Source organism: Equus quagga, unplaced genomic scaffold, assembly GCF_021613505.1.
Source record: "Equus quagga isolate Etosha38 unplaced genomic scaffold, UCLA_HA_Equagga_1.0 203_RagTag, whole genome shotgun sequence".
Classification (NCBI taxonomy): Eukaryota; Metazoa; Chordata; class Mammalia; order Perissodactyla; family Equidae; genus Equus; species Equus quagga.
Genome location: NW_025798627.1, coordinates 1,061,879 through 1,087,893, shown reverse-complemented (window position 1 = coordinate 1,087,893; position 26,015 = coordinate 1,061,879). Strand labels below are relative to the sequence as shown.

At 41.2% G+C, this 26,015-nt stretch overlaps 1 protein-coding gene across 3 annotated transcripts in view; it reads right to left on the bottom strand.

Annotated features, from left to right (window-relative positions):
• LOC124233511 (DNA-binding protein SATB2) overlaps positions 1-26,015 on the bottom strand; it is a 181,921-nt gene that overhangs the window by 29,977 nt on the left and 125,929 nt on the right. For all 3 annotated transcript variants that reach the window (XM_046650661.1, XM_046650660.1, XM_046650658.1), the window contains exons 8-10: positions 25,035-25,247; positions 20,742-20,897; positions 5,333-5,530 (exon numbers count right to left, since the gene is read on the bottom strand). In XM_046650661.1, coding sequence (XP_046506617.1) covers positions 5,333-5,530; positions 20,742-20,897; positions 25,035-25,247 — 567 coding nt within the window. The remainder of the gene's footprint in view (positions 1-5,332; positions 5,531-20,741; positions 20,898-25,034; positions 25,248-26,015) is intronic.

The window sequence follows — 26,015 nt, the reverse complement described above, 5'->3', positions numbered from 1 at the left end:
AAGGAGAAGGAGGAGGAGGAAGAGAAGGAGGAAGAGGAAGAGGAGAAGGGGGGGGAGAGAAAAAGGGAAAGGAGGAGGAGGCAGGAGAGGGAGGAGGGAGCAGGAGAGAGAGGAGGAGGAGGAAGAGGAGGTGGAGGGGCAAGAGAAGGAGGGGGAAGGGGAGGAAGGATGTCTATCACCAGACAGTCTCAGCCCAGGTACATTGTAGGACAGATAAGTCTTTGTTTGGGGGGCTGTCCTGTGCATTGCAGGATATTTAGCAGCATTCCTGGCCTGCACCCAGTAGATACCCGTAGCATCCCGAAGTTAAAGAACCAAAAGTGTCTCCAGACACTGCCAAATATCCCGTGGGGACAAAGTCACCCCTGGTTGAGAACCACTGGCTGACACCAATGACAAGGAATCAGTGGCTCAGAAAATGCTGAGAATCCCGAGTGGGCAGCAGTCCAGACGAGCAGGGGGCAAGGCCAGTGTCGGCTGTCGCCCCCCAGGTCTCGCATTCTTACTCGGCATACGGCATGGAATTTTAAAACAAGTACTTGTGAGGAAACCACATAGCAGCAAGCTCAGAATTCCTGAACCTACAAAACAGCCCATGGAAACACTGTGGTGGAAATATAATAAAGCAATAAAGCACAAAGTACACAGACATGAACAGTTTGGCAAATGCTCCCCAATCAGCCCCACTCGGTGACCCAGTCATAGCATGAGCAACGTCCTTTCTTCTCCACTGCACTGGAGAGAAGTGTGGTCAGAGGGAAGACCGGATGCCAAAAACGCCTGCGTTTTCATTCAGCTGGCGATTCTGGCTCCAGGCAAGGCTTAACATCTCTGCTCCAGCTTTTCCAATTACAAAGTGGAGCTGGTAACAATGAATACCCCGACCTAACTAGGTTTTGATTCTAAGCTGAGGGTATCCTTTCACTATAGGGCCTCAGGTCATAATAACCACGAGGGGGAAAAGCACTACAACCGCAAGAAATAATTTTGTCTCCAGCCTTTTGGCATGAAAAATGGAATTTATTTCATCTTTTTCATGGAATGTTCTAGTATGCCTTATCTTGTCATGTCACCTCTGTTGGTCTTCTCTGTGCTATCTATACATGGACTAGAAACATCATGCATATTAGTATTTTACAACCCCCATTTTTTTTAATTACTACCCTCTGAAGGAGCCTTTTTAGGCATTTTTTCCTAATCATCTCCCCCACTTCATGAAATTTTAATACCAGAGATATACTATTTCTTTATGTACTATGTCCCTTTGGAAGGCCACAAACCATTGACACCATATAAAAATTGAAGATTTTTATATTCCCCAATGATCAGTTTTCACCCCCTGGGGCAATATTGTCCCCACTGAGGATCCACAGTATAGATGGATCTAGTTTACAAAGTGTGTTCAGAGCCTGGAAAGTCACCTTCTACACAGCAGAGATTTCAATGGGGGTTTGTGAAGAGACATATAGTACAGAAAAGAAAACTGGAGAACCCAGATAAATCAACATGACATCAAAGCTGTACATTACCTGGAGAGATCTGAATTCTTAAGGGAAAGCATCTCACTCTTCCAGGACCCCCAAGTTATCTCAGGCTGAAAATACCCCTGAGGGGCCCCAAGCCCCACTTGGTCTCAACTATAACCTAGCTTCATCTCTGAAGGAAATTCCATCAGACACGCCTTGCTTGGTAAGCGTGAAAAGGATTCTGTTAGGTATTAGAATTATAAAAATAAATGGCACATAATGGCTGCCATGGAAGAAATCAGAACCACAGGGCAAAGGCATGTGTGGCTTTGGTTTGGCAGATTCAGATATAGAGTTGGAGTCACAAGGCAAGGTGTCCTCACAAGGGCAGAGTGACGTGACAGGAGCAAGGCCTAAACGAACAAGTGGAGGAGATGCGTGCGCATGAGCAGCGTGTGGGTGGTGGGGATCTTGCAGCAGAATGGTGAGCGTGTGCCCTGTGTAGACGGCATCAGCTCCAGCCATGTGGTCCAGTGGGTCACATCTGATTTTCTGCATTGTTATGTGAAATGCAGATTTTATGTGAAATCTGATTTTTAAATGTGGGCTTAAATTTTTAAAACCTTTTGTGGGCTTAAAAAAAGAAACACAACTGCAAGCAATATAAGACTGTCAATTTGTAAACTATTTGCAAACAAATGGCAAGAAACATTTCCTCTCTTCCAGGCAGAGAGAGAGGCTCTGACTCCACGGAAGGCCCTGAATGGCCAGGGAGATGCGAAGCTCCTTCTTTTATCCAGTACATCTGGGGTCCTAATCCAACAGACTAATCTGGTGGGTAATTATGCACAAAGATCACTGCTTCATATTTTTACCATTTAAGAAAAATCGGGGAATAATGTACCCTGACTACTTCCAGAAATTTAAGTGGCACCCTTCCATAACCATAAGTGGGGCGACTTCTGTGTGCATTTTAATATGCTGTGTGTAAAGTAGCTCTTGATAATCACCGATCTCACCTGTACCTAACAATTTAATAATGGCACACTTTCTGCCTAGTTAGACAAAATCTAACATCACCAAACTAATATTACCCTACATATAAATTTTAAAATCTCTAAAACACGTAAGCAATTATATCTCCCTAAAATTTTAGTTGACATAAGGGCACAGTGAATCCCAACCCTGAATCCAGTGGCTTAACTTTTGGACAATTACAGATATTTTTTAGTAGTTTGGGATCTTTTTGAACAGTCTTTCCCAAGTCACAGAGGCTGTACCAGCTGTATTCTCCAGTCTCATGAGTTCTGCCAGCTGGTTGCAGTTATTTTCTTCATCTTTCATATCACGACTGTAATAAATAATTAATCCAAGGATTTGTATTTTGCTGACAAACATAAATGTAGCATTCAAAGCAGTGTTGCTGAGAGACAGACACAATGACCAAAAAAAGGAATGTATTGAAGAATTTCACGGTAGTTATGGGATCAAGGTCAATGGCTAAGGCAAAGTCAACACAGAGAAAACTACCTTATTTTGTAAACTCTTTAACTAAGACCTGAGTGATAGAAATAACCTTTTAGAAAATAAGTGAATTCTTTTAGGTATATCAGAAGTTAATGTTAATAGCTACAAAGTGTTTAAAACTGAAAAGGAAAATTACAGACTGACTCTTCCTCAGCCATTAAATATTGTTTGCACACTCTAGTTTTGACATACTAACATAAAAGATAATAAAACTCTTAAATCAATTGGCTGTCTACTTCTCAGATTTATTTTACTCAAACAGGTCAGTTAAAAAGACAAAATATTATGCTGAATATCCTTTCAGCGTCGATAAATACAGGGGACTCATAGAGATGAGGATTTCTAGATGAAGAAGGGAGACAGGGGATGCATAGGGCCATTGTCCAAATGAAGGGAGAGCCTTAACTACAATGGAGAATAAGTTTTAGCATTTTTATTGCAAACTCTAAATTTCCAACTTTGTCATTATCCTATAAAAATGGGATGCCATTAATGTCTAGAATAAATCAGGCATTCATTCCTGTTCTATTTCTGCTTTGCCTGGATTGAACTAAGATGGACCCTGAATAAAAAGTCCACACAAAGTCAGCGGTTTCTGGAGCTGGTCCTTGGCCCTGTGTTGGTTCAACACAGAAGTTTTGATCCGTTCACATCAAAATGAGAAAAACAAGGGTGATGGTGAGTTTTTCAGATGACTAAGTTTATACAGTTTGTCAGATCTTTTGTCTGAGGCTATCCTTTTCATTAATTTGTTTGATATTAAAGAGTATTTTATTTTATGAAATGATATGGATAATAAATGGGAGCTTCAGTTGAATTTTTCAAATAAATTTATTTTCCAAAATAACAGGCTGGTGAACCTATATTGGGCTCCTTTAATTTTAATTTCTACTAAATCTCAAATCTGAAAACCACTGCTCTGTGTGACTCAACATGTTGGTCTAATTCTCTATAGGGAGGTGCCCTGGTGTTTGGATCAGGCTCCAGCAGGACAGGGCAGGAGAGGGAAGAGGGAGGGTGGGCCTGAAGGGTAAGCCCTGGGGCTTACCTTCAGGGAACGAGTTGCTCTGGACTGGTGTCCAGAGCCAGGAGAGTGGGCTCCGCCATTTATTAGGGTGTACCCTCACCACCCACCCATTCTGAGTTCACTGTCGGTATTATAAGAGACTGCCTTTAGGTGGTTCTAGTTCTACAAATTCATGAGTCTAATCATCTGGGCAATTTACTCTGTGACTTTGGAAACTGACCAATGACAGCATGAAAGCATTGACTGCAATGTCAATATTTGGATGAAAAGTCATGTAATGGACCTGTTGACTTCTGGCTTCTCCTCCAGGCATGTGAGGGTGGAAGGAGGGGAAAGGAGACAGGGAAACCTAGGGTAGAGCATTTCACCACATCCTTCACCACCTCTCCTATATCTTGATCAAGAAACTGTGGCCCACCTTATCTTCATTCTCCTCACCTTCTTTTCCATTCTTCCCACACATGCACTAATACATGCACTTCTGCCTCAACTGTCCTCGCTACACAAAAGGAGATTCAGAAAGAGGCCCTGAAGGATCCTCTTTGGTGGCACTTGAGATTGGTGGCATTGGACAGAAGGATAAATCTCCTAACCCACCAAAACAATTTGTGGGCAACACTCTAAGGGGTCTGACCTTGGAATACTAACCTAGTTAATATTTCTTCCTAAAAGTGATTGATTTTAGACTATAGCAAGAATCAGTAGTTAAACTCAATTACTTTCAGAAAGGAATATTTCTCTCAATGAGAGTAAAAACTAAGCAAACAAAACACGCAACCCAAATGAAGGTAGATTTCTAAAAGAGGAAACCAAAGACAGCAAAAACACATCTTAAAATTCTAAGAACCTATCACAATTTCTCTCAAGGGTTCAGTTGAGTTCAATGGCATTCTCTAGCTCATGTGGATATTTCTTTTCTCAGCCTAATCAAATGTTCCTTGAGGAATTTTGGATCAATTCATTGGCTACTTCAGAATTTTTTCTTTAGAAAATGAACTGATGGAAAGTATGAACTACGTTCTGTGATTGAGAGATTTCATTCCCCACTAGCGTGCCGGCTTCACAATCCCACAAGGAAAGCAGCTGCCTTTGGAGTTGACTTCTTAGTCATTTTGTCTGTGTGAGCACGTGCACGCATGGGCACACACACACACACATGCTGTGCCCACTGTGAGAACGGGGTCCTCTGTCCTTGGGGACATGGCATGAGATGCCATGAGATGGGAGGTTGGTGTGGCATGCTTCTGTGACCCTCGACAGTTGCCTGCCTGTCACTGACAGCCCAGCTCAGGTTGGGGGAGGGGGCGCTGACCTGTACTGGCTCAGGGGGAAGCTGGACCACGTGCTGCATGCGTTCGCTGTGGTGATGCCTCGACTCCTCCTCATAGATCACATCCCTCTCGTGCTGGGGAAGGTTCAGGAAGCGACGGATGGTACAGAGGTTCTCCCAGAGGGTGCGGTTTTCTGGGCTAGGGTTCTCCTTCCAGCGGAGCAGTTCACACAGCCAGCCCTGGAGAAAGAAGGTCACTTGAGTTAACCTGCAGAGTGCAGAGCGTAGAGGACAGCCAGACTACAGTCAGGTGCCCATCCCTGTTTATCATATTTTTCCATCAAAATTTTTCCCACCTGGGGTGAGACTGAAACAGCCTGACGACTCTGAAACCCAACCAATCCAACCGACCACGTCGGTGGTGACACGAATGCCCGAGAATCTTCACTCCTGTTAATCTTATCACCTTCATATAGAATATATTCTCAATTAATTTACAGTTCCTTTGTAAAAGATACTCAAGCAAGATTACAGTTATCTGATTCTCAGCAAAAAGTAATTCATGTTGGTCAGCTACAATTTTTTTAAATTACCCAATCAGATAGTATTCCATTCTAAGAAAGGAGTGAAGATGAACAAGTATGTATTACAAGACGGCAAATTCTAAAGAAGAAAAAATGTCTAAGTGTAAACAACACTGAATTCTCTAGAGAGGAAACAGTCTTACAACTCTTAATAACTCCACAAAATAGACACAACCACCTTGGCTAGAATGAAAACAAACTGTATATTTGCTGCATCTCTGAACGCCTTGGGCTCCAGGCCCTCCTAACCATCACCTTCCCGCCACAGCCACACCTGCAGGAAGGTAGGCAGTTGGTCGGGTCACACCTGCAAATGTCTGCCTCCCAATTCTGCCATCCGGATGTTCTCTCACTCGAAACTGCACAAGAAAGAAAATGTAATGCAAATAATGATGGATTATATGAAAATAATACAGAGGATGCTGTCAACATCGCTCACTGACTCATGTCAAAATATTTTACCCAGTAGCTTTCTAAGCCATCATTTTCAAGCTACATCGCTAATTTTAAAAACAAGAACTGTCCCACATCACGCCTCTTGCGAAAGAGTTAAGAATTTTCCTAAAAAAGTGCAGAAGTAAACACAAATGACTTCGTAAAAAAATAAATCTCAAACCTCAACAAATTCTATATTATAACTTGTAAGCCAATGAACGTTCCTGACACACATTATAAAAACCCCATATAATATCATAAGCCGTTGTTTGTCTAACTCTCCACTGTGTCTTCTGCCTTTACCCAAAAAAAGGCAAGATTTGATTATCTCCGCTGCATCAGCCAAGACAGCAACACCAGCTGTTCTCATTGTGTAGCCTCTTCCTCTCGGCCTCCATGTTAATAACCTGATCATTCCATTTTCTCCTTCAACTGCCGGCTGCAGCACCGCGAAGAGACAAAAACCCAGGCCCATCTGCAGCAGCTGTAGGCACTGAACTGTGAAGCCACTAGGGATTTATAAACTAATCTGTAACACAACACTGCCTTGTTTTTACAAGTGAGAGGCCACATTTGCGCAGACCTGATCTTTTCTTGCAATAAACTGGGAGCTGGGGAGAGTTAGAGGGTTAGGAAGAATGAAAACAAGCTATCTAATCATTTGCTTGGAAATGTTTTTCCAAGTATTTTCACAGATTTTTTTTTTCAGCTCAATTGAGAGATAGGTAATGGTTGATTTTCAAGGTGCAACATATATGAAAATTGAAGGCAATTAAATTTTTTATCCCTGTGAGAAAATAAATTATATTTTTAAATATTTCTTCCTCCCAAAGTGTTTCCTCAAGGGCTTTTTTGTGTACAAAGGAAAGAATTCTTGAAACAGAAAATAAACCATCTTTGGAAAAAATAAGCTCCTATGTCTCTGTCTTTTCACAGATCTGAATAAGTCTCCAACTGAACTCTTTCAAATGTTTCAAACAGGTATGTTTAACATCTCCCAGGGGAGGCTATAGCATGGCGACCAATCACTTAACAGAAAATAAAAACAAAAACCTACATCTGTTAAAAGATGACGCTCTGAGATACCAAGACCTTAAGGAGGACGGCACCTGCTGTTCTGCTTGAGGAGTGAACTGCATTGTGGGAAGCCGCAGCTTGAAAGGAGACAGGTGACAGCTGAGTGGTATCTCCACTTATGATACTTGGAATGTCTCGCACAACAGTCATTGCCGCGTTTGATTTATATGCGCTGTTATAATCTGCACTCATTACAATCACTTAGAACAAACTACAGGCCTCGTTATGGACTGTGTACTGTCTGCCATCAGTCTTTAAGAAGTGTAGTGCTCAATTTGCCCACTGACATGCAAGGTCCTGACCTTGAAGCTATTAGGGAGCGGATTAGACACAAGTGTGGTCATGTGTGCAGACATAAGCAAACCAAATTAATTTCTGGCACAGGGAGGTAGCCAACAAGACTGTGTTCTTCGGGCACCAGAGAACTTCCTCAAATCCCTGATGGAGCTGAGCTAATAGCATGTTTAAGGGAACCCGGTTTTGAAGATAAAGCACATTCATGGTATTTAGAGGGTTATTAATCTAGTTTCCCCACCAAGTGTTTGCTTGGCTGATCAGATTAAGGGATGGAGGCTTCAACAGCGCACCCCCACCACAGCAGGCCCCAAGAAATCTGTGATACTTCACAGCCTTGGACATATTGCACCATGTGTACCCAGCTGCTTCAATAATTAGCTTATGAATGTATCAGCTGGTTCTGTGATTTTTATAAATAATAACTAACCTACAGAGCAGAAATATTGTCAAGAGCCTTACAGTAGCACAAAATTGCAAGGTGCTCCTAACTCTGACTGCCTCTTCTACTAAATGCCGATATTCCCTACTAGTGGAGCTCCTGGGATGCCATTTATAAACATTTACCTTGCATTTGAAATGGCACTGTATTTTTGTCAGTTTTCTTCATGGCAGCCGTGATTGGCTTTCCCCTCACTCTGACTCACTGATCACTCCATGTCTTTGTATGCTTACCTTCCGGAGATCTATTCTTCCACCTTACCTCCCATCTCACCCTCCATCTTTTCATTCACATGATCCTTCCACCAGCCCATTTGGGATACTTATCTCTGTTTTCTCAATAGGGTCCCTTAGTAGCTTGTTTGGTGACTAACGAATGTGCAAGAAAGTACTACGCTATTGCATGAACACACATGCATGGAACTGTGAGTGAACCCATCGCAGAAGAGATAAAGAGTCCTCACATTGGGATTTTTTTCATTTATATAATTTTTGCATGCCATCCAAGAAAGTTTTGCAGTATCAGGCAAAAAAAAAGTGTAAATGTCAAATAAAACAGTGACAGATGACAGTATTCTCTATTGAATAGCACTGTTTCTGTCGTGCATGTTCAATGGGAACTCATGAATTATTAATAAACAAATCTCCTTTTTCTGTTAAAAATCTCAAGTAGGTTTTTTGTTGTTGTTCCCTATGTGTTATGTGGAGCATTCCAGGAGAATTACTTTCATTTCAGAAATGCTGATGCAGAAGTTCATCTGATTTCCAACCTTGGCCAGCTCTGTGCGTGGCATCATCAACTGTAGGGTATACAGCTACCCGTGATTTCTCTTTTAGTCTGATTGGAAGTTTTGACCAAATATTGGCTGAATATTCACATAGTCAGTTTAGCTTTTTTGGCATGGTAAAACTGAAGGTAAGTGAACTACAAGTGTTGGAGCACAGTTGGGAAGCACAGGGGGTATTCACCTTGGAGCTCTGAGACCTAACTGCTAAGTTCCTGCTCTGACGGTAAATAATTGGGTGACCTTTGGGCATGTGGTTACCCTCTTGGAGCTTCTGGGAACTTAGCTGTAAAAGGAAGAGTTTACAAAACATGGTCTCTAAGTTCTCTTTTAGCTCCATATTCCATGATCTGTTACACCTTGTTATTTGTCAGAAATAGCAGACAATGATTAGCCATAAGGGTTAAAGTAGAAAGAAGAAACCACCTTGGCCAAGTGATCAAGGTCAACATCACCAGTGACGACATATAGACACCATGAACCCTGTGATATGAGGCACTGTGAAGGATACAACACAGTACTGGAAGCAGTCTTGCCCAAAAAGCATAACCTCCACTCAATCATGACAAACTCAGATTGAGAGATGTTCAACAAAATAACAAATCAGTACTCTTCAAAAGTGGCAAGGTCATTAAAAAAAAAGGAAAGACTAAGGACTGGTCACAGACTGTGGAAAACTAAGAAGAAATAATAATTAAACGCAATGTGTTTCCCGGATGGGATCTTGGTACAGAAAATGGACATTAGTGGAAAAACTACCGAAATTAGAATAGTTTTTAGTTTAGTTAATAGTGTTAAAACTATGTTAATTTCCCGGTTTTAACTGTTGCACTATGGGGATGTAAGGCGTTAATATTAGCGGATGCCAAGTGGAGGATATATGGAAACTGTACTATTTTGCAACATTTCTGTGAGTCTAAAATTTGCTCAATGTAAAAAATTTTTAAAAATACAGAGAATACCTAGAACTTACGTAGGAAAATATCCATGGAGCCCAAGTGTAACGATGCCAAGGAATTTACGATTAAAACTCTTTACCTTCAAAATCTGAACCCACAGAAGGAACATAAATTTAAAGGCTGCATCCTTGCAATCTATGGTTAAAGAGTTCCCAGGCATTCAGTGCATAAGCAAATAATATCTATTAATATCTCACTTTAGCCATCTCACCAACCTCTTAAACAAATATATTTCCCTCTGTAGAAAAAACAACTGTCACCACCCTTTCCAACTGTGCAGGTGAGGCGAGACTCGCACAACTCAAGATATAGTTTGTTTACAATCCACGGGTTCCTGAAAAGTTGCATGTCACTCTAAATTTACAAAGCAAATCACGTTGTAAGTGTATTAGAAATCCTTACTACTTGAAGAAATGTGCCATTATTTCTTTTTGGAAGATGAATAATAACCCCATAGTTTATCTTTCAGTAAATTGATAGTTTTATGAATGATTTACTTAAATGAGACACCTCTAGTTCACAATTAAAAAGCATTAAAAGAGGCAACAATAAGAACCACAATATGCATCTGTTTTTCCTTCATGGTCTGATCTCCCATCAATTCCCCTATTAACTTTGTACTCCAGCCACTGTCAATTACTCATAGTCCTCGAATACGGTTGGTATATTCCCACCTCCATGCTCTGAACTGTGGTATATTCCCCTTTCTGTGCATGAACCGTGGGGAATGTACATGAACTGTGGGGTATATACCTATCTGTGATTTTTCTTTTAGTCTGGTTGTAAGTTTTAACCAAACGTTGGCTGAATATTCTATAGTCAGCTTAGCTTTTTTACTACAGTAAAACTGTGGCTAAGGGAACTGCAAGTGTCTGGGAACAGCTAGTATTGCTCCTGTCCCCTTGGCTGGAATGTCTCATACTAAACCCTCTGTCCCCCATAAGAAACTGTACTTCAGGGCTCAGCCAACATGGTCTCAACTGATCCCCTGTAAGAATTGGTTGCTCACTCCTGCATGGCCCCGAAGCATTTTGCTTATATTCTTTCACAATTTGATGATTATTACTGTGGTGGATGGGCATGTTTACATCCCCATCAGATCAGCCAGCTTTGTGATGGGGGTGGAGGGAAAGGGTTGGTTTCTTACTCATTTTAGCACCTTTCAGAGCGGAGTGTGGTTCTCTGCACATAATAGATGCTCAATAAATGCTCATTAAACTGAAATTATTAGATTGCACAGAAATTAGCCTAGGGGAATGTTTACAGCCTCACTTTCAAAAGTTATAGATGGAGAGGATCACTATTTCTCAGAAGCAGCCCTGTCAATGTTCTGAGGTTTTTCCCCCATCTCTAATGCATGAATATGATAAAGAAAATGGTGTGATCCAATTTATCCCATTATATAAATGCAAACAGTAACAGAGGTCTCTCAAAACATTAATTCAGTTTAAAATCCTGTATTGAGCACCCATGTACTGTGTGCCATGCAATGTGCTAGTACATTACATTGTCATTATTACTTTTTACTTCAAAGGTTATTGAGACCACCAGCAAGGAACTGAGCAATTTTAACTATGAAGCTCAGGAAAAATGTCATAGAGAATTTGACATGTAAGGTGGACCCTGAAAGATAAAGATGGATTTCACCAGGTGGGAAGAGGAAGTGATTAGAAGCACATGCCAAGCAGAGATAACATTATCAGTAAATGCAGGGACTGATAAAACGATCACATCTGGAGAATCAGAAGTAAGTGAGGGTAAAGCACAGTCTAAAAATGGAGGTGGGGGGTCAGATTATAAACACTACCATGCAAAGAAATTTCATCTTAATCCTATGGACCATGGGAGTTATGGAAGGCTTTTAAATATTATGACAAAGAATTAACTTTTCTTCCTTTTTTTCTTTTTCCCTCCTTCCTACCTTCCTTCCTTCCTTCTTTCCTTCCCTCCTTCCTTCCAACAAGAAGTCCTTAGGGAAAAAAGTATGATAAAGTCAAGAACACCAATTATCCTGTCTAGATATCTTTTTTTCATAGTAAAATCAGGGCCCACAATGACCTGGTAGTGGTAAAGCACATACTTCATAAGCTTCATCCTCTAGGAGTTTTTGTTCTATAAAAAAAAGAAAGACATATAAGCACCAAACCACCAAACTATATCAATCATTTAAAAAAAACTTATCCTCATCATTTTAACCATTTTATTTTCCCTGTGTGTGTTGTTGTTGTTATTTATGTGAGAGTTTTTTAATGCTCTCCTGGATTAAAAGTAAATGAGGAAGAGCAATATCTATTTCACTTATAAAAAATGTTAAAGGTTTAAAAATGTCAAGTAGACAATAAATCAGTGACATATTCTCCAAACTACATACCAAAGGCTGAGAACATTCAAATGACCAGGGAGGTCTTTCACAGAACAATAATGCAGACCAGTGCCTGAGTGTGGATACAGGTTTGAATCCTAGCTCCAAACCTTATGTTCAAATGATGGGGGAGGGGAAGCAGATAGAAAGAGTGGGGTTCCTGTCCGTGGTACTGAAATCTCGCTGTGTACTAAGTTACTTGTTTTCCTACCCCAGGACACTGTAAACAACTCTAGCTTCTCCCACTCTCCATGTTTTTCCTTTAAAAAAAATTAAGTTCTATCTTGGTGACAAATTTCCTAGTTTTTATAATATTTCAGAACAAATACAACCCAGGACTTGCTCAGCAACAAACACAAATTCACAGCCTGCTCTGATTTCCAATGAGAGAGAGAGGAAATAACTTTGTTCCTGTTAAGTAAGGTTGTACTGGCCTGGAAGGCAGGGCCTTGTCACAGTCATTACTGTTGCCCCTCATGTCCCTACCACACAGCCAACGAATGAATTCAATCTGCAAATTGTAAGTAGCCCCCATCCCCTTTGCCCCTCTAGGAACTCCAATGAATGAATAAGTCAGCAAATGAACAGTTCTTCAGGAGAATGACTCGAGGCTTCTTGCAACAGAAATGTAAAAGGCCATTTAGTCACCCACATCTTCAATACAGAAAATGTCAGCATATGTAACCAAAAGGAAATGTTTTCTGGGTGTCTCGAAAGAAAATTCATATTATTAACCACAGACAGTTCGCTTTCTAAATGGAAGCACATAAAGTCCCCAAACAAACTTTTGTAACTGAAAGGATTTCTTTTCAGCTGGTTGAGACTCTTCTGAAGTGTGAAATGAGCCAGATAATATTCAGCTCTTGTTTCTTAGTCACCGAATTCTCTTTTCATGAATCCAATAAGTGTCTATTAAAATAAATAAACCCCCTAATGATTCAAGATAACCTAATCAAGAAAACTGAAATGGATAAAAGGCTAGCTGAGAGGGAGACCTGTCAAGGGCTTCAGTGAGTCCCTGACAAGGAGGTCATCTCAACCTGAAGAAAGCTTTGTGCTGAGCATTTGGTTACAGTTCAAGGTTAATTATTTTATACCTTGAATGTGGTAAGTAAAAATGATCTGCTTCTGTTTTTTATTTTGCAAAATTGTACACTAAGTTCTAAACTGTATTTTAACAGGGACCAATTTTCAGCTGTCTCTGGGCTTGTTGGTCACATTTATATGGCTGTGTTCATAAAGATTGACTCTGTAATTGTGAGTAATGAAACTTTTATTTCAGAAAAACTCCTTCACCTCTGTAATAGAGGACTCAAGTCAAGAGGAGATTTCATAAAATCTTGCTGCCCTCTTTACCAGAGATATATGGGATGCACATAGCTATCCAACAGTTTGGAGATCTGGGATGACTTTATATAAATATGTACGTACATACATACATGAAAACATGTACCTGGAAAAACTTCCTATTTGTCAAAAGATGAAGGACTCTGGAATCTTCTGCTTCTTCACTTAAATACTAGAAAGATATTAACAGCAAAACATACTAGGCTAAAATATCAAGCAGAAATCACCCAAAATACTTCCAGTCTCTGACTTCAAGCCCAAATTCCAGCATACCTATGATGCAAAATTGTATACGGTGCCAACTGCCTCAAGAACTTACAAGTGCAGGAGGAAAACACAGATATAGCAAAAACACAGAAAGAAGACTTTTTTGAAATATCAGGGCTGGAAGTAGGGTGAGGCAAGTAAGAACTAGTGCACAAAATTTAAGACATGTGGCTCTGAAAGTGTGTGCCTCCTCAAACTTTGCACCCGAGGACCTAGCTTGCGGCCCTGTGAAAGGAAGATGACTAAACAGCCTCTATAGCAAAGGGGTAGGAAGCACTCACAGGCGCCGACATTCTCCAGCTGTAGGAACCCTGGTTTAACTCAAGCTCCTCTTCACAAAAGGGCTGTGAGAGTCCAGAGAGATGGCTTTACTATGTCAACCGGATATGCTTTCAAGTCACATGCAAGTTTCCAAAGGTGCCATGTCATGAAAAGGCAAAATAATGCAACTCAAGGGTTTCTGCAGTAAAGATGTGCTTGAAACCAGTACATAAGTGTTAGTGATGGGTAAAGTTATCTGACTTTATAGGAAGTGCATATGAACTCTGTGACTAATCTTCACTGGTATCTAATTAAGGACTCCCATAAAAGCTAGTTTTAGAGCATGAAACATTAACATAATTAATTGTGGTGGTGGCAAAAAGAACCCAATTCCTCCCTACAACGTTGATATGAAAACTGAGATCTTGGAGTCCAGTAGCAGTGGTTAAGTTTGCCTGCTCTGCTTTGGTGGCCTGGGGTTCACAGGTTTGTATCCCAGGTGCAGATCTACACATCGCTCATCAAGCCACATTGTGGTGTCGTCCCACATAGAAAATAGAGGAAGACTGGCACAGCTGTTAGCTCAGGGACAATCTTCCTCAGCAAAAATAACACAAAAAAAAGCAAAAACAAAACCTGAGATCTTGAGTGAATTTCTGCTGCAAACCTCTCAACAGAATCTAATCCTTTGAGATTATGCAGAGAGAGAAAGGAAGAATGAGGGCTCAACTTGACACTCAAACATCATTGTGCTGACTGCCTACTTAGCTGGCATTTGGGAATGTTGAGAAATCTCACTTCTTCACTACTTGGCATAATAGTTTTTTCAAATGGTAATTGCAGTGTAAATATATTAATTTTTTAATTTTAACTTGGCAGATAGCCCTGAAATTGTAGTATATGCCCCAGGTGACAAGAGTAGAAACTGCTCCTTGATAGGCTGTCAAAATGATAGTGTTCCAAAGAAACCTGCCCAGCAGGACGGGGCGTCTACTCAGCAAGGCCACATGCCTCATCTTAACCTGCCTTACACACTAAATACAAGATGGCAAAAGCAAAACCAGGAGGAGGGAGTCTGAGACCCTAACTCCTTTTACACAGGGTATCCTACGGCCGGTCCTTCCTGTCACTCTATACCAGACAGACAGGGCAGCCGAACATCTACTTCCAGTAGCCTGAGCTATCAGCCCCAATTAAGTCATCTCCATAAAGGGAACTTAATAATAGAAGATAAACATAAACCACATTTGGTGCAAAGTGGCAAAACTTTGATCCTTGAGCAATATTTTCTAAAGGCTAAGAAACTAAATAATGAGACTAAAGATAGTATTTTATACCTTGTAAATTTACCCTCCTACGTGAAAAGTTGGTCTTAAAAAGAACAGTAGTTTCAACTTGTCTTATAATTATGTGTTGTACAGCATGATCTCAATTCTGATATAAACACACATGTGCACAACCATACACACACAAACATGTTAGAAGGAAAGACTCTACAACATGAATAGTAACTGTCTCTGGGTTGTGTAATTATGAGTGATTCATGTTTTTGCTTTTATACTTTTCTTCATTTTCTGACTTTTCTAAAATGAGGATGTTATTACTTAAGAAATTATAAAGGTTATTTCTTTAAGAAAAGAAATATGTACAACCAAATTGTGCCTGGGACATTTTTCAGAAGAGACACAAAAACAAAGATTAATATGGTAACCTATGACTCACTGACGAAAATATGTTAGCACATATACTGAATGTGACATAAACTCTAATAGAAAAGAGTAATAAAAGGAAGGAAACAACCCAAATAATACACCCATCATTTTTCTTTATGTAAAATTGTCTGTCTTTCCTTTATTTTTGCTTTATTTTAAAAGGACTGGCCAAAGAGACCTGTATATTTTAAATCATTTAGCCTGTTAAGGAAATTATCTATAAGGAGTTATTTTATGATAAAGAAGAATGTCCAAAATCTGAGCTTGTAATCTATATCCAAAGTTTAAGTAGTCTTCTATTTAGGAATACAATTTGTTAAGTCAGTAGGTGAGAATATGGATTTGGGGGTAGAAACATAGTGATAAGGAAGAAAGGTCAAGACAAGAAATCTACTTAACCCCAATATACATGAAGCATAGGACATACTGAAACCCAATCACCATGAAGAATACAGCTTCTACAGGGGAAATGATTTCAGAATTGTGTATTGGAGGCCAGCAACAGCTTCCTCAGCTTCGGTAGGATCCCGACTGTGCCTCCCTCCCTCGCTTCTGTGTCAGCAGTAAGGGCTCTCACATCCCTGATCCTGGTGGTAGTTCCTGCAGCCTGTGGGCCTGGGAAGGCATGTGTGGCAGCAAGAGGAACTCCAGGATTGGCAGGGGTCTTTACATCTTGGTGGAGATGAGGACATTCTTATGTCATCTCGGCAGACACCACTCTGGCTCCCTGTTTATTCCCAAATCACTCCATTTCTTTCATTCCAGCACCCTCTGGGGTTGGTCCTTTCTCGACCACCATCTGAGGTTTACAACCAGGTTGTCTATTTCTCCTTTTTGCCGTGTCTCAGCTTCTCTCTACCTTCCTAATACAGAAAGCAAGTGTCCCCACACTTGAAAACAAAAAAAGAAAGCAAACGAAGCACCTTCGAAAGTTTTTGTTCATTTGTTTGTTTTATTTTTTTTTAATGGGGGTAAGCAAAAACAGGGATTAAAATACTAAGCCCCTTCACCTTCCTCTAGCTACTCTATTTTCACCCAAACCTAGTAAGAATGACAGTCACACATGTAGAGTTGCGTCTCAGGTAGACAAATAATAAAGATTCACTCTCCTTTCAAATAACCCCAACCTGAGACCATCCTCAACATTCCGTGAGCTGAACTACTGTAAGCTATAAAAAAGAGAAGTGGGCAGGAGACAAGAGAGACAGTGAATTAGTGTCTGGAGAAAGGGGCAATTGATGTCAAGGGAAAGAAATGTGGCTGAAGAGACTATCACAAAGCACATGGCCGGCCCTGGAGGACCGCAGTGGGACTGCCACAGCTTACTGTGTTTCCTTTCCTCCGGATTTCCACTGCCCAGATCACCTGGAACAAGCTCCAATCAGGGAGGAAGCAGGAGAGCAGCCCTACAGAATGTAAGAGGGAGAGATTACAAGCAGCCATTGCAGGACAAGGACTTCCTGTGGCCACTCAGCCTGCACGCTGGGGTGCTCATTCCCTGGTGGTCCTTTGTATGTGAGGGTCATATCGAAGTTACGCAGAAAAGGTCCCATATGCCTTTACATTATGGCCCCACTAGGGACCCAGCACTCCTATTTCACAGAGAACAATCACTGACCACAGTGCATCCTATCCCCTGAGGGCCAACAATCTGAATATTCTACAGAAAGAAAAGGAAGATAATCTTCAGAATTCACACACAAACTAAAACTGATCCTAAACGAAAAATGAAGGAAAAGTGGAAGGTGAAATGTACATAAGCATACCTTTCCCTTTTATTTTTCTGTTCTGCTTTTCCTTCTTTGACTCCTCTCCCATGAAAATAGGAGACTCTCAGTGGAATTGGATGATGTATTGGCCTGGCCGTGACAAAGGAGGCGGCGCTGAACTGGAGAAGAGGTGGTCTATGACCCTACAAATGCATCCTGATGTAACCCATGCACTAAGGAAACACACAGACACACTTTCTGGTAAAATATTTTCACCAAGAGGATCATAGGCAAAACTGTAAAAGCCTGTCACCCTTTCAACAACTTGCCTAAACCCCTCCTTCCATTGTGCCTCTTCCCTGAACACGTACAGCCCTCAAAGACCATCTTGGCCCACCACCTTAATTTCTAAAATTCTCCTCCCTTTTTCCTACTCCTCATTCAAATCTTGTCTAACGCAGAGGGCAGTGTTAGATATTATTCTCTTTTTTTTTGAGGAAGATTGGTCCTGAGCTCACATCTGTGCCCATCTTCCTCTACTTTATCTGTGGGACACCTGCCACAGCATGGCTTGATGAGTACTGTGTAGGTCTGCACCCGGGATATGAATCAGAGAATCCTGGGCCACTGGAGCAGAGAGTGTGAACTTAACCACTACGCCACGGGGCGGCCCCTAGATATTATTCTTAATAGCTGGTGACAGCAATTCACACCCAGGAGTGAAGGAGATTTAATGGAGGAATCATTTCTATTTTAAAAGAAATTTGAAACAGAAGGGGAGGGGTGGCTATGCGTATTTGAATGGGGCCTTCAAGGCTCCAAACCCACTCCAGTTCACAAGAGTTCCTAGTAAATGGTTCTGCTAATTTTACATCCAAGTGAACGGCCCTTGCTGTGCACCTGCCTCCTTCGTCACTCCAAGAACTTCTGATCCTTCCACAGAGAAAACATAGAGGCAGGAAAGGGAATGACAGCGAGGAGGAGAACACCTTTGTTCTCTCAGTCCTCACGATCTAATGAAGAGGGTGTGGCCACTTCCCATCGCAGCTCCAGAGGTTAAGTACTTTGGCCAAAGTCCCACTATCAGTCATACATATACACACCCATGGATACACACCAAATACACGTGCAAGGCACCAAATCAGGCAACTGATTTCACTAAATATGCTTTTTATTAAGTGAACGCTGGTACCTACAGAATGCAGTGAAAATCTTATGCTAAATTGCCTTTGAGACTATCAGTTACGTTCATTTTGTTTGGCAGTACCATTTTTAAAGCACTTAACATGGATTTGCAAAACTAGTCAGTTATCTACAATAACATTCCTTATTCATAAATGAGAATGAGACTATTGTCCCAAAGGAAAAAAGAAAAACTTCAAAGCATTTCACCCCCACCTTTCACACATGACTTCCCAGAACTATGCTTTCCTCCAGATTCTACAAAATCAGGGCTACTGATTTCTTCAGGAGGCGTCAAAAATTTGGAGAGCTAAGTTTGTGCCAAATGGCAAACACAGTTTTCAATCAGCCACCTGAATTATTCTGGGAGGCTCTAGGCATCACTATTCCCAGAAGCCAGAGTGCCAAGTCAACAGGGAGATTACAGGCATTTTGAATCCACTTCTCAGACTGTAGTCTTCAGTTTTTCTGGAAAGCAGCTTATAAAAGAAAGACTCAGTGAAACTTTGATATTTACGTCAAGTCACGACTAAGGGGCAGTTTTGCAAAATCCATTGTGTAGCTTTTATACTCACTGCACATTTACCACATATGTCCTTTATTACACAGTGGAAAACCATTAAATGCACAGTAGTTTTGCCAAGTGGCATTATGCATTTAACAGCTTTATTCGTTTAACAGCTCCAACTCTCATTATATTTTGCCATGTGGTACATGGGATTTTATGCATTTAACAGTTTAAGAAGGCTCTATGGTATTTTCTTTTCATGCATTTCATATTATGGTTGGACATCATATCTTAGCAAGCTGTATTTCAACGATTTCATTGATGAAAGAGAGTAACTATACTTTGGAAAAATTACTATATTGAAACTGAAAAGGGAAACAAACATTTCAATCCTCTTCAAAATTTCTTGATATTCTACTCCTCTCCATTTAACAACATCTGAAAAATACCGTATCAGCTTACTTCAAAACTGCAGGTGAAAAAGACAATTCTCAAAACCATATAATTAGTCTAAAAATGGCATTTGACTATCTATCATTTTAAAAACTCAGTTTTCATCGAAAACCTTCTTGCTTAATAGAAATACAATATTCAGTAACTTCCTTTCTTCTAGCACACAGCAGAAGCTCTGTTAGGGAGATGATGGACCATTTCACCATTTACATATGTCGGGATGAAAACATTTGTCATGCAAGGCCACAGAGGAAATCAAGCCCAGGATCAAAGGACTCTCAGAATGATGCTTCAACTAACTTTTGTTTCCTCTGCCTGCACTGGGTAATTATTCATCCTGGGGATAAACGAGCAGGCACCTCAACCTACCCCATTCTAAGACAGGGCGGTAGGTGGCCCTTTAAACAAACTGAAACAGATAGTCCATCCCACCAACTGTTGCTGCTTTCAGAAATAAAACCTCTAAGCATCTGTCTACGCTTTTCCCCGGAGCATTCCATTCCTCACAATGCCAGCACTCTGAAAAAGTGTCCTGGATAAGCTTCTGTGTTTTTCTGTGAAAGATCTTAGCACTCATTCTGGGCTCTCCCACGTGTGTTTTCTCCCGGAAAAACAACTGTATTCTATACATAAAAGAAACCCTTGGCATTACAAGGTGTCTTGGGGGTTGGGGGAAGCAGTTATTATGACAAAGTCAGCCATTCCCTGGTGGGAGTAAGAGAGGCGATGAGGTCTGGCTGAAACTTGGTCTCAGGAAGACACTGTTTGATACGTACTACGTTTTGCTCAAAAAAAAGGTTATGTAGTAGTGTTTAGAATTAGCAGAGAAATCACTCAAGGCTGACTCTTTCTGAAAAAAATCCTTTAAAAGAAAAATATCTGGCTTTTGATTTAATCCCTACTTTGAACTCCAATGGGAATACAAGCAAACCATAGAGCAAAAGGCAGAGCATGACAGGTTCCCTAGAGATTATTATTGGGATTATTATTATAGGAACAGATGTATTTTTATTGGTGGGAGGAGGAGAAGGGTCTAATGCCAGCCCTCCCTTTTGCTCTTTTAAACACCACTCACCTGACTTTTATTTGCAGCCACTTTGGCAAACAGGGCTTGAGACACCTTGGCCCTTTTCATCTCCTGTTGGATCTCGTCATAAATGGCAGCTGTGATGTTGACGTTGGCGCCGTCCACCTTAATGGGGAGGTCTGTTGTCGGTGTCGAGGTTTTGGCCTACCAAGAGACCATGAAAATAATAATTTAAAAAGTGCTGCATTCAGCCCAGCCATCTGTGCAGAAATTATCAAAGGATTTCAGTCAGCTGATGCCAAACGGCATTAGCTACAGAGGGACACTTCCTGTCCATTATTCTAATCAGGTTAATTGTGATTGGAAATAATTGCAGTGCATTCCTATAGGACATGCAGAGTCCTGTCAACCCTGCTCTTTCCCTCAGTGTCCTAGACAGTTCACAGGTAGGATGGCCACTCTGGACACCAACTTGGAGCGATCACCTCACTGCAAAACAAGCATGCAGAACACGCATATACTTACCTTTTTCTTTCTAAAAATGGCACACCTTGCAGGAAGAGCCAATTCTTCCAGAAAAAATGAGTAAATGGGTAGAGGTCTCTAAATAATAAATTATTACTCAATTTAATGCACTCCCCTGAGTCTCTCTCATTCTTTATTAAAGCTTTACGGATGTCATTCGAGTATGTATGGTTTCCCATCATTATCATCATTATGCTACCCAGACAGTCACCTAATTTCACCTAGGAAATCAGTGGAAATGAAACAAAATTTCATTTCATAAAACTGGGCTTCCCAATGCCTTTGATCTGCCGTTTTCATTTTCTTAAACTCATATTGTGGTTTTATGTATTCTGTTGTGCTCGTTTTAATTGAATGATTTCCCATCAGCTTCAGAGACAAATGAAGGACAATATGGAAGGTGCCTGTGCTTCTTGGGGTTAGGATAACCCTAAGACATTTGCATCTACCTGATCTGACAGCCCGTCAGAGCATTTGCTCTGGTGAAATAACTGGGGCTGGGCAGCCCTCTCAGGAGCCCTGGCAGCAGGACTCTGGGAAGAGTCAGCCCGGTTCTTGGACTCCCAAGCAAGGCCAGCTGATCGGTCTAAACTGGATTTCTTTCTTTTTGTCTCCACTCACCCTAGAATCCCAGACCAAGACAATTGTTCCCAAATCACTCCTTTCCCTCTGAGGATACCTCACTGGATCTAGCAGTGCGCAGGTCTGGAGGAAGACACGGCGTGAAGTCTGGACATGGTGGGAGCCTTCTCACTGGTACCTTGAAGCTGGAGTTAATAAGTTTCCATGAAGACTTTGATTCCTAGCAGTGTTCAGTGGCTTTTGCCATTCTCCTTTGACCTCCCTGTCTCATGCTATTTTCTAATCATTGCAAAGTAATAATAAGCATAATATACGCAGTACTTTTTATGTGCCAGACACCCCAGAAAGTGTTTTACCTTTGTTATCTCATTTAATTCTTTTAAGAACCCTACGAGTTAGACATTATTATTTTCATTTTAGAGATGAAGACAACTGGAAATAAAGAGGATGCTTGACTTGCTGGAAGGACAGGGGGCAGCAAGCAAAGGAGCCATGATCTGAACTCAAGTCCTTCCGGCTCCAAAGCCTGGGAGCAGGACCCCTGTGCTGCTCTGCCTCCGAAATCTCCCGTTTGTCCCGGGTGCTGTTTTTACAGGTATCTTCTTGTCCTCTCCAAAGAATAATCCAATTCTCTGTCATTTTTTTCAAGAAATGCCTTTTTCTTCTCAAACGTCTAGCTAACCCACAGTGCTTTTCCTCTTGAGAGCACGTTTTAGCACATCATTTCTGCCTTTCTCAACCCAGGTTTCTTCATGAGTCTTGCAGACCATCTCATCTTCCCTGACTGCTCAAATCCTCTCTAGAGCCCTGTGGGCTGGAACAAAACCCCTCAGAGAACTAGCATATATGGTTTGGAGCCCAGGCCATGGAATCAGAATAGCCAGAGTTCAAACCCTCGCTCAACCACTCAGCCAGGTGACCTTACACAAGTCATTTAACCTATCGGAACCTCAGTTTCCTCATCTGTAAAATGGCAATAACACAAAATTGTGAGGATCAAGTTCATGCAAAATGCTCACAATACCTGATACACAGTAAGTGCTCAATAAATGATCACTCTTATATTTATATTGTTGTTTTGTTATTAAGTGCTTCAAGGAATACTGACCAACTGAAGGATTACAAGCAAGGACTTCTGGAGGTTTAATTTTAAATCTGAAATTTCTTCAATGTATTTTAAACCAATTATAAAGTATGGGTGGTGTCTGGAAAATCATCTCCGTGCACCCAGATAAGGCTGCCCGTGTGCCCAAGCTTGCTGACTCCAACTACAAGGCTGGATCAGTGGGCCGCCCCTCAACACCTGTTCTCATGGAGAAAGCTCCCTGTGCTATGCATCTGTACCACTGAGCTGTGTCTGTAAAGAAGTTTGAGTAAAGAGGGAATCATGAAATGTTTAAAAGACCTCAGTAACTTCCCTTTCTCAATGTTTAACCAACAGAAAAAGAAGAAATGTATAAAGACCAATGCCATGACTATATTCTCAAAATTATTTTGAGGAAACATTTTACATTTATTTTCAGAAATCTTAAAACTGCAAAATTAAATGATCAATTTCCCTGTTCTTCTCGTCCCTATAGGGCACTTTTATCTAGGAATTGCCTAGGTGGGATTTTCTGCTGTTGAAAAAAGCAAAATACTGACCCTGACTGTGTGGCCTTGTAAACTGGTCTGGCTCTGAAAGCTATGAGGTCTTTGAAAAGATGCCTGCGATATAATCTCGTCAGAAAAATATTCTGAAGGAGTGGAAAACAAAACCCTCAGGCCTATGTTACTTTCCAACAAGTAGAAGTGACTTTCTGAGAAGGGCTGCCTGGTTAAATGGCCATCAAGCAAGGCTGGACTCTCCTGTGCTGGCTTAATGGGCTTCAAAAGTGGCAAAAATATCAGGGAATTTAATAAGAGTCAATATTAGTGCAAATTAACCACTTACCCAACTTAATAACTCAATATATATGCCCCCTAATTTTTTTGAAAATCAAATTAAAAAAGCTTGGTTACACTCGTTCAAAGTAAACAGTCAAGAGACTCTTTTTTGGTTTAACAGTAACTAAAATTTATAATTCACTAAAAACTAAAGTGTTAGTATCACAATTTGGCAGTGCATGATAGAAAATGATCTTCAATTAAAAATCTATTGCAGAGTGCAAAAATATAAAAAGAGTTCATATGTGTGAAAAAAATGAATATGCTTGAAAAAGCTCAAATATTTCTACCAGAAAAAAATTCTGCTTCTATGCTTAATCAGTTCTTTGGAACTTACCAGAAAACAAACTCATAAAACCAAAACTATAGTATTCAAGCAGGAAAAAATTTGGTTTCAAAGCACCCATTTTTCTGATTTGTAGAAATGTGTACCTGTTAAGTGTTTGTTTTGAGATGGAACTTGCAACCATCCTAGCAACAGTGAATGAGATGGCTTTAGCACAAATCTGTTGAGTCATAAAAATTTAGGGGAAATAGGGAGTAGGCTAGAAATGAGTGTGCTCAGATCTGCATTGGAAATGACCCTTGGCTGACCCGAGACCTTGAGCCTTCAGTTAGGATGTCTGAAGCACACAGCACTAATAGATGTGCGCATTCTCAGGAGGACCCGAGATCAGAATGCCTTGAAAGGTGCAGAAAGGAGGGATGGAAAGCTGAGTCATAGAGTCCTGTGGGGAGAGCACCCTAGGGAGGAAACTAATTAAGGCCTACCTCGCCATGACCACTGTCGAAGGGATCACTGAAGGATCCCCCAGTCACTCTGATTTAGCTGCTGCATATTCACGCTCCCATCACACACAGGTTTCTCCCCATTTTGTCTTTTCCAGATTGCACAGAGCAGAGCTTCGACTACCCTATGTGTCCCCTGCCCCCAACTACCCATAAATTGTATGCAAATAAACATACAGTGTGCTTGCTATGAAAACTCAGCTTCAAGGCAAATCCCCTAACCTCCTCTTTGATAACTAAGCAGTTGTATGGAGACATTCTAGAGCCTGCCCCTCCCCCACTCCTGCCCTCCTGCCATGTCAGGAAGAATGGTACTTTCCTAAAAGGACAGAAATGGCCCTTTAACCTAGTAAAGGCCAACCACCATTGTATGGTCAGAGGTTCACATCCTCCGACCAACATGGTCAGTGGATTCAGAAATCCTTGAATTGTGTCTGAGTCTTTGAGGGAAAACAGTATCAGCGAAGGCAAGATGTTTCCAAGGCACAGAGTGAAACGTCAATGGAGCAAATATCTCACCTGAGGGGTTCGGGAGGAGCTGGGGCTGCTCGAGGCCGACGAGACCATGCTCACATTGGGGTTCATGCTCCGCTCTCTCTCGTCCTGGTATATACGATCCCGCTCCACTTCCGGCAGATTGAGGAAATTCTGCATGGCCCTCAGGTTTACTAAAAGAGACTGAGAGGCTGTCCGAGGGTCTTCTTCCTTACGCAGAATCTCGGACAACAATCCCTGATTAAATGGAAAAAGAAAACAGGGCAAGTCATGTCTGCAGGTGAGTGTGCAGCGTCCTCTTCCGCCCCTCCCCCTTAGTCTAGTGTAACCAGCTGGCTGTGATGTCCAGAACCTCAGTCTAATTCCTGAGGGTTCTCCAGCAGGAAGATTTTGTGGGAATGTGCTTGCCTTCCGGAGGCTGTGCCTTATTTTGGACTGTTCTATTCTGACACTTTATCATCACTGTAATAATCGTCAGTGTGCAGAGATGCCAGCTAGCAAGGTAGGTGCCTGGGAAGAACTGTGAAACTGCAGTTACCACCAGGTGCCTCCTACAAGTATTTCAGGAACTGCTAGAACTCTCTGCTGGAAACTGGGAACACTTGGCAGTCCTGCTCAGCTTTACAAATCTGCCAAGTTTGGTAAATTTAGTTCCGACATTTAAACAGCATGGGAGATTTACATTGATTTAAAAAAAAAAGTTTGGCTGAATTTCTGTTGACCGGCCACTGTTTTCAATATAGATATTTCTTATGGCAGAAAAGAAAAGAAAAGACACAAAGTAAATGGCTACAATTTGCATTAACCCTCTGACAACTTCTCAATCTACACACATAACAGGTATCCTTGCATTTGTACCAGAGGGCACCGAAACTTTTTTATAAGATGCTCTCAGAGGGAAAGCTCTAATCCCACCATTAAAGCAATGGAAATGTAGGCACATCTGATGAGGGGCGAGAGCACACCATAACTATAGCGGGCATAGAATGCCAGGACAGGCTCAGA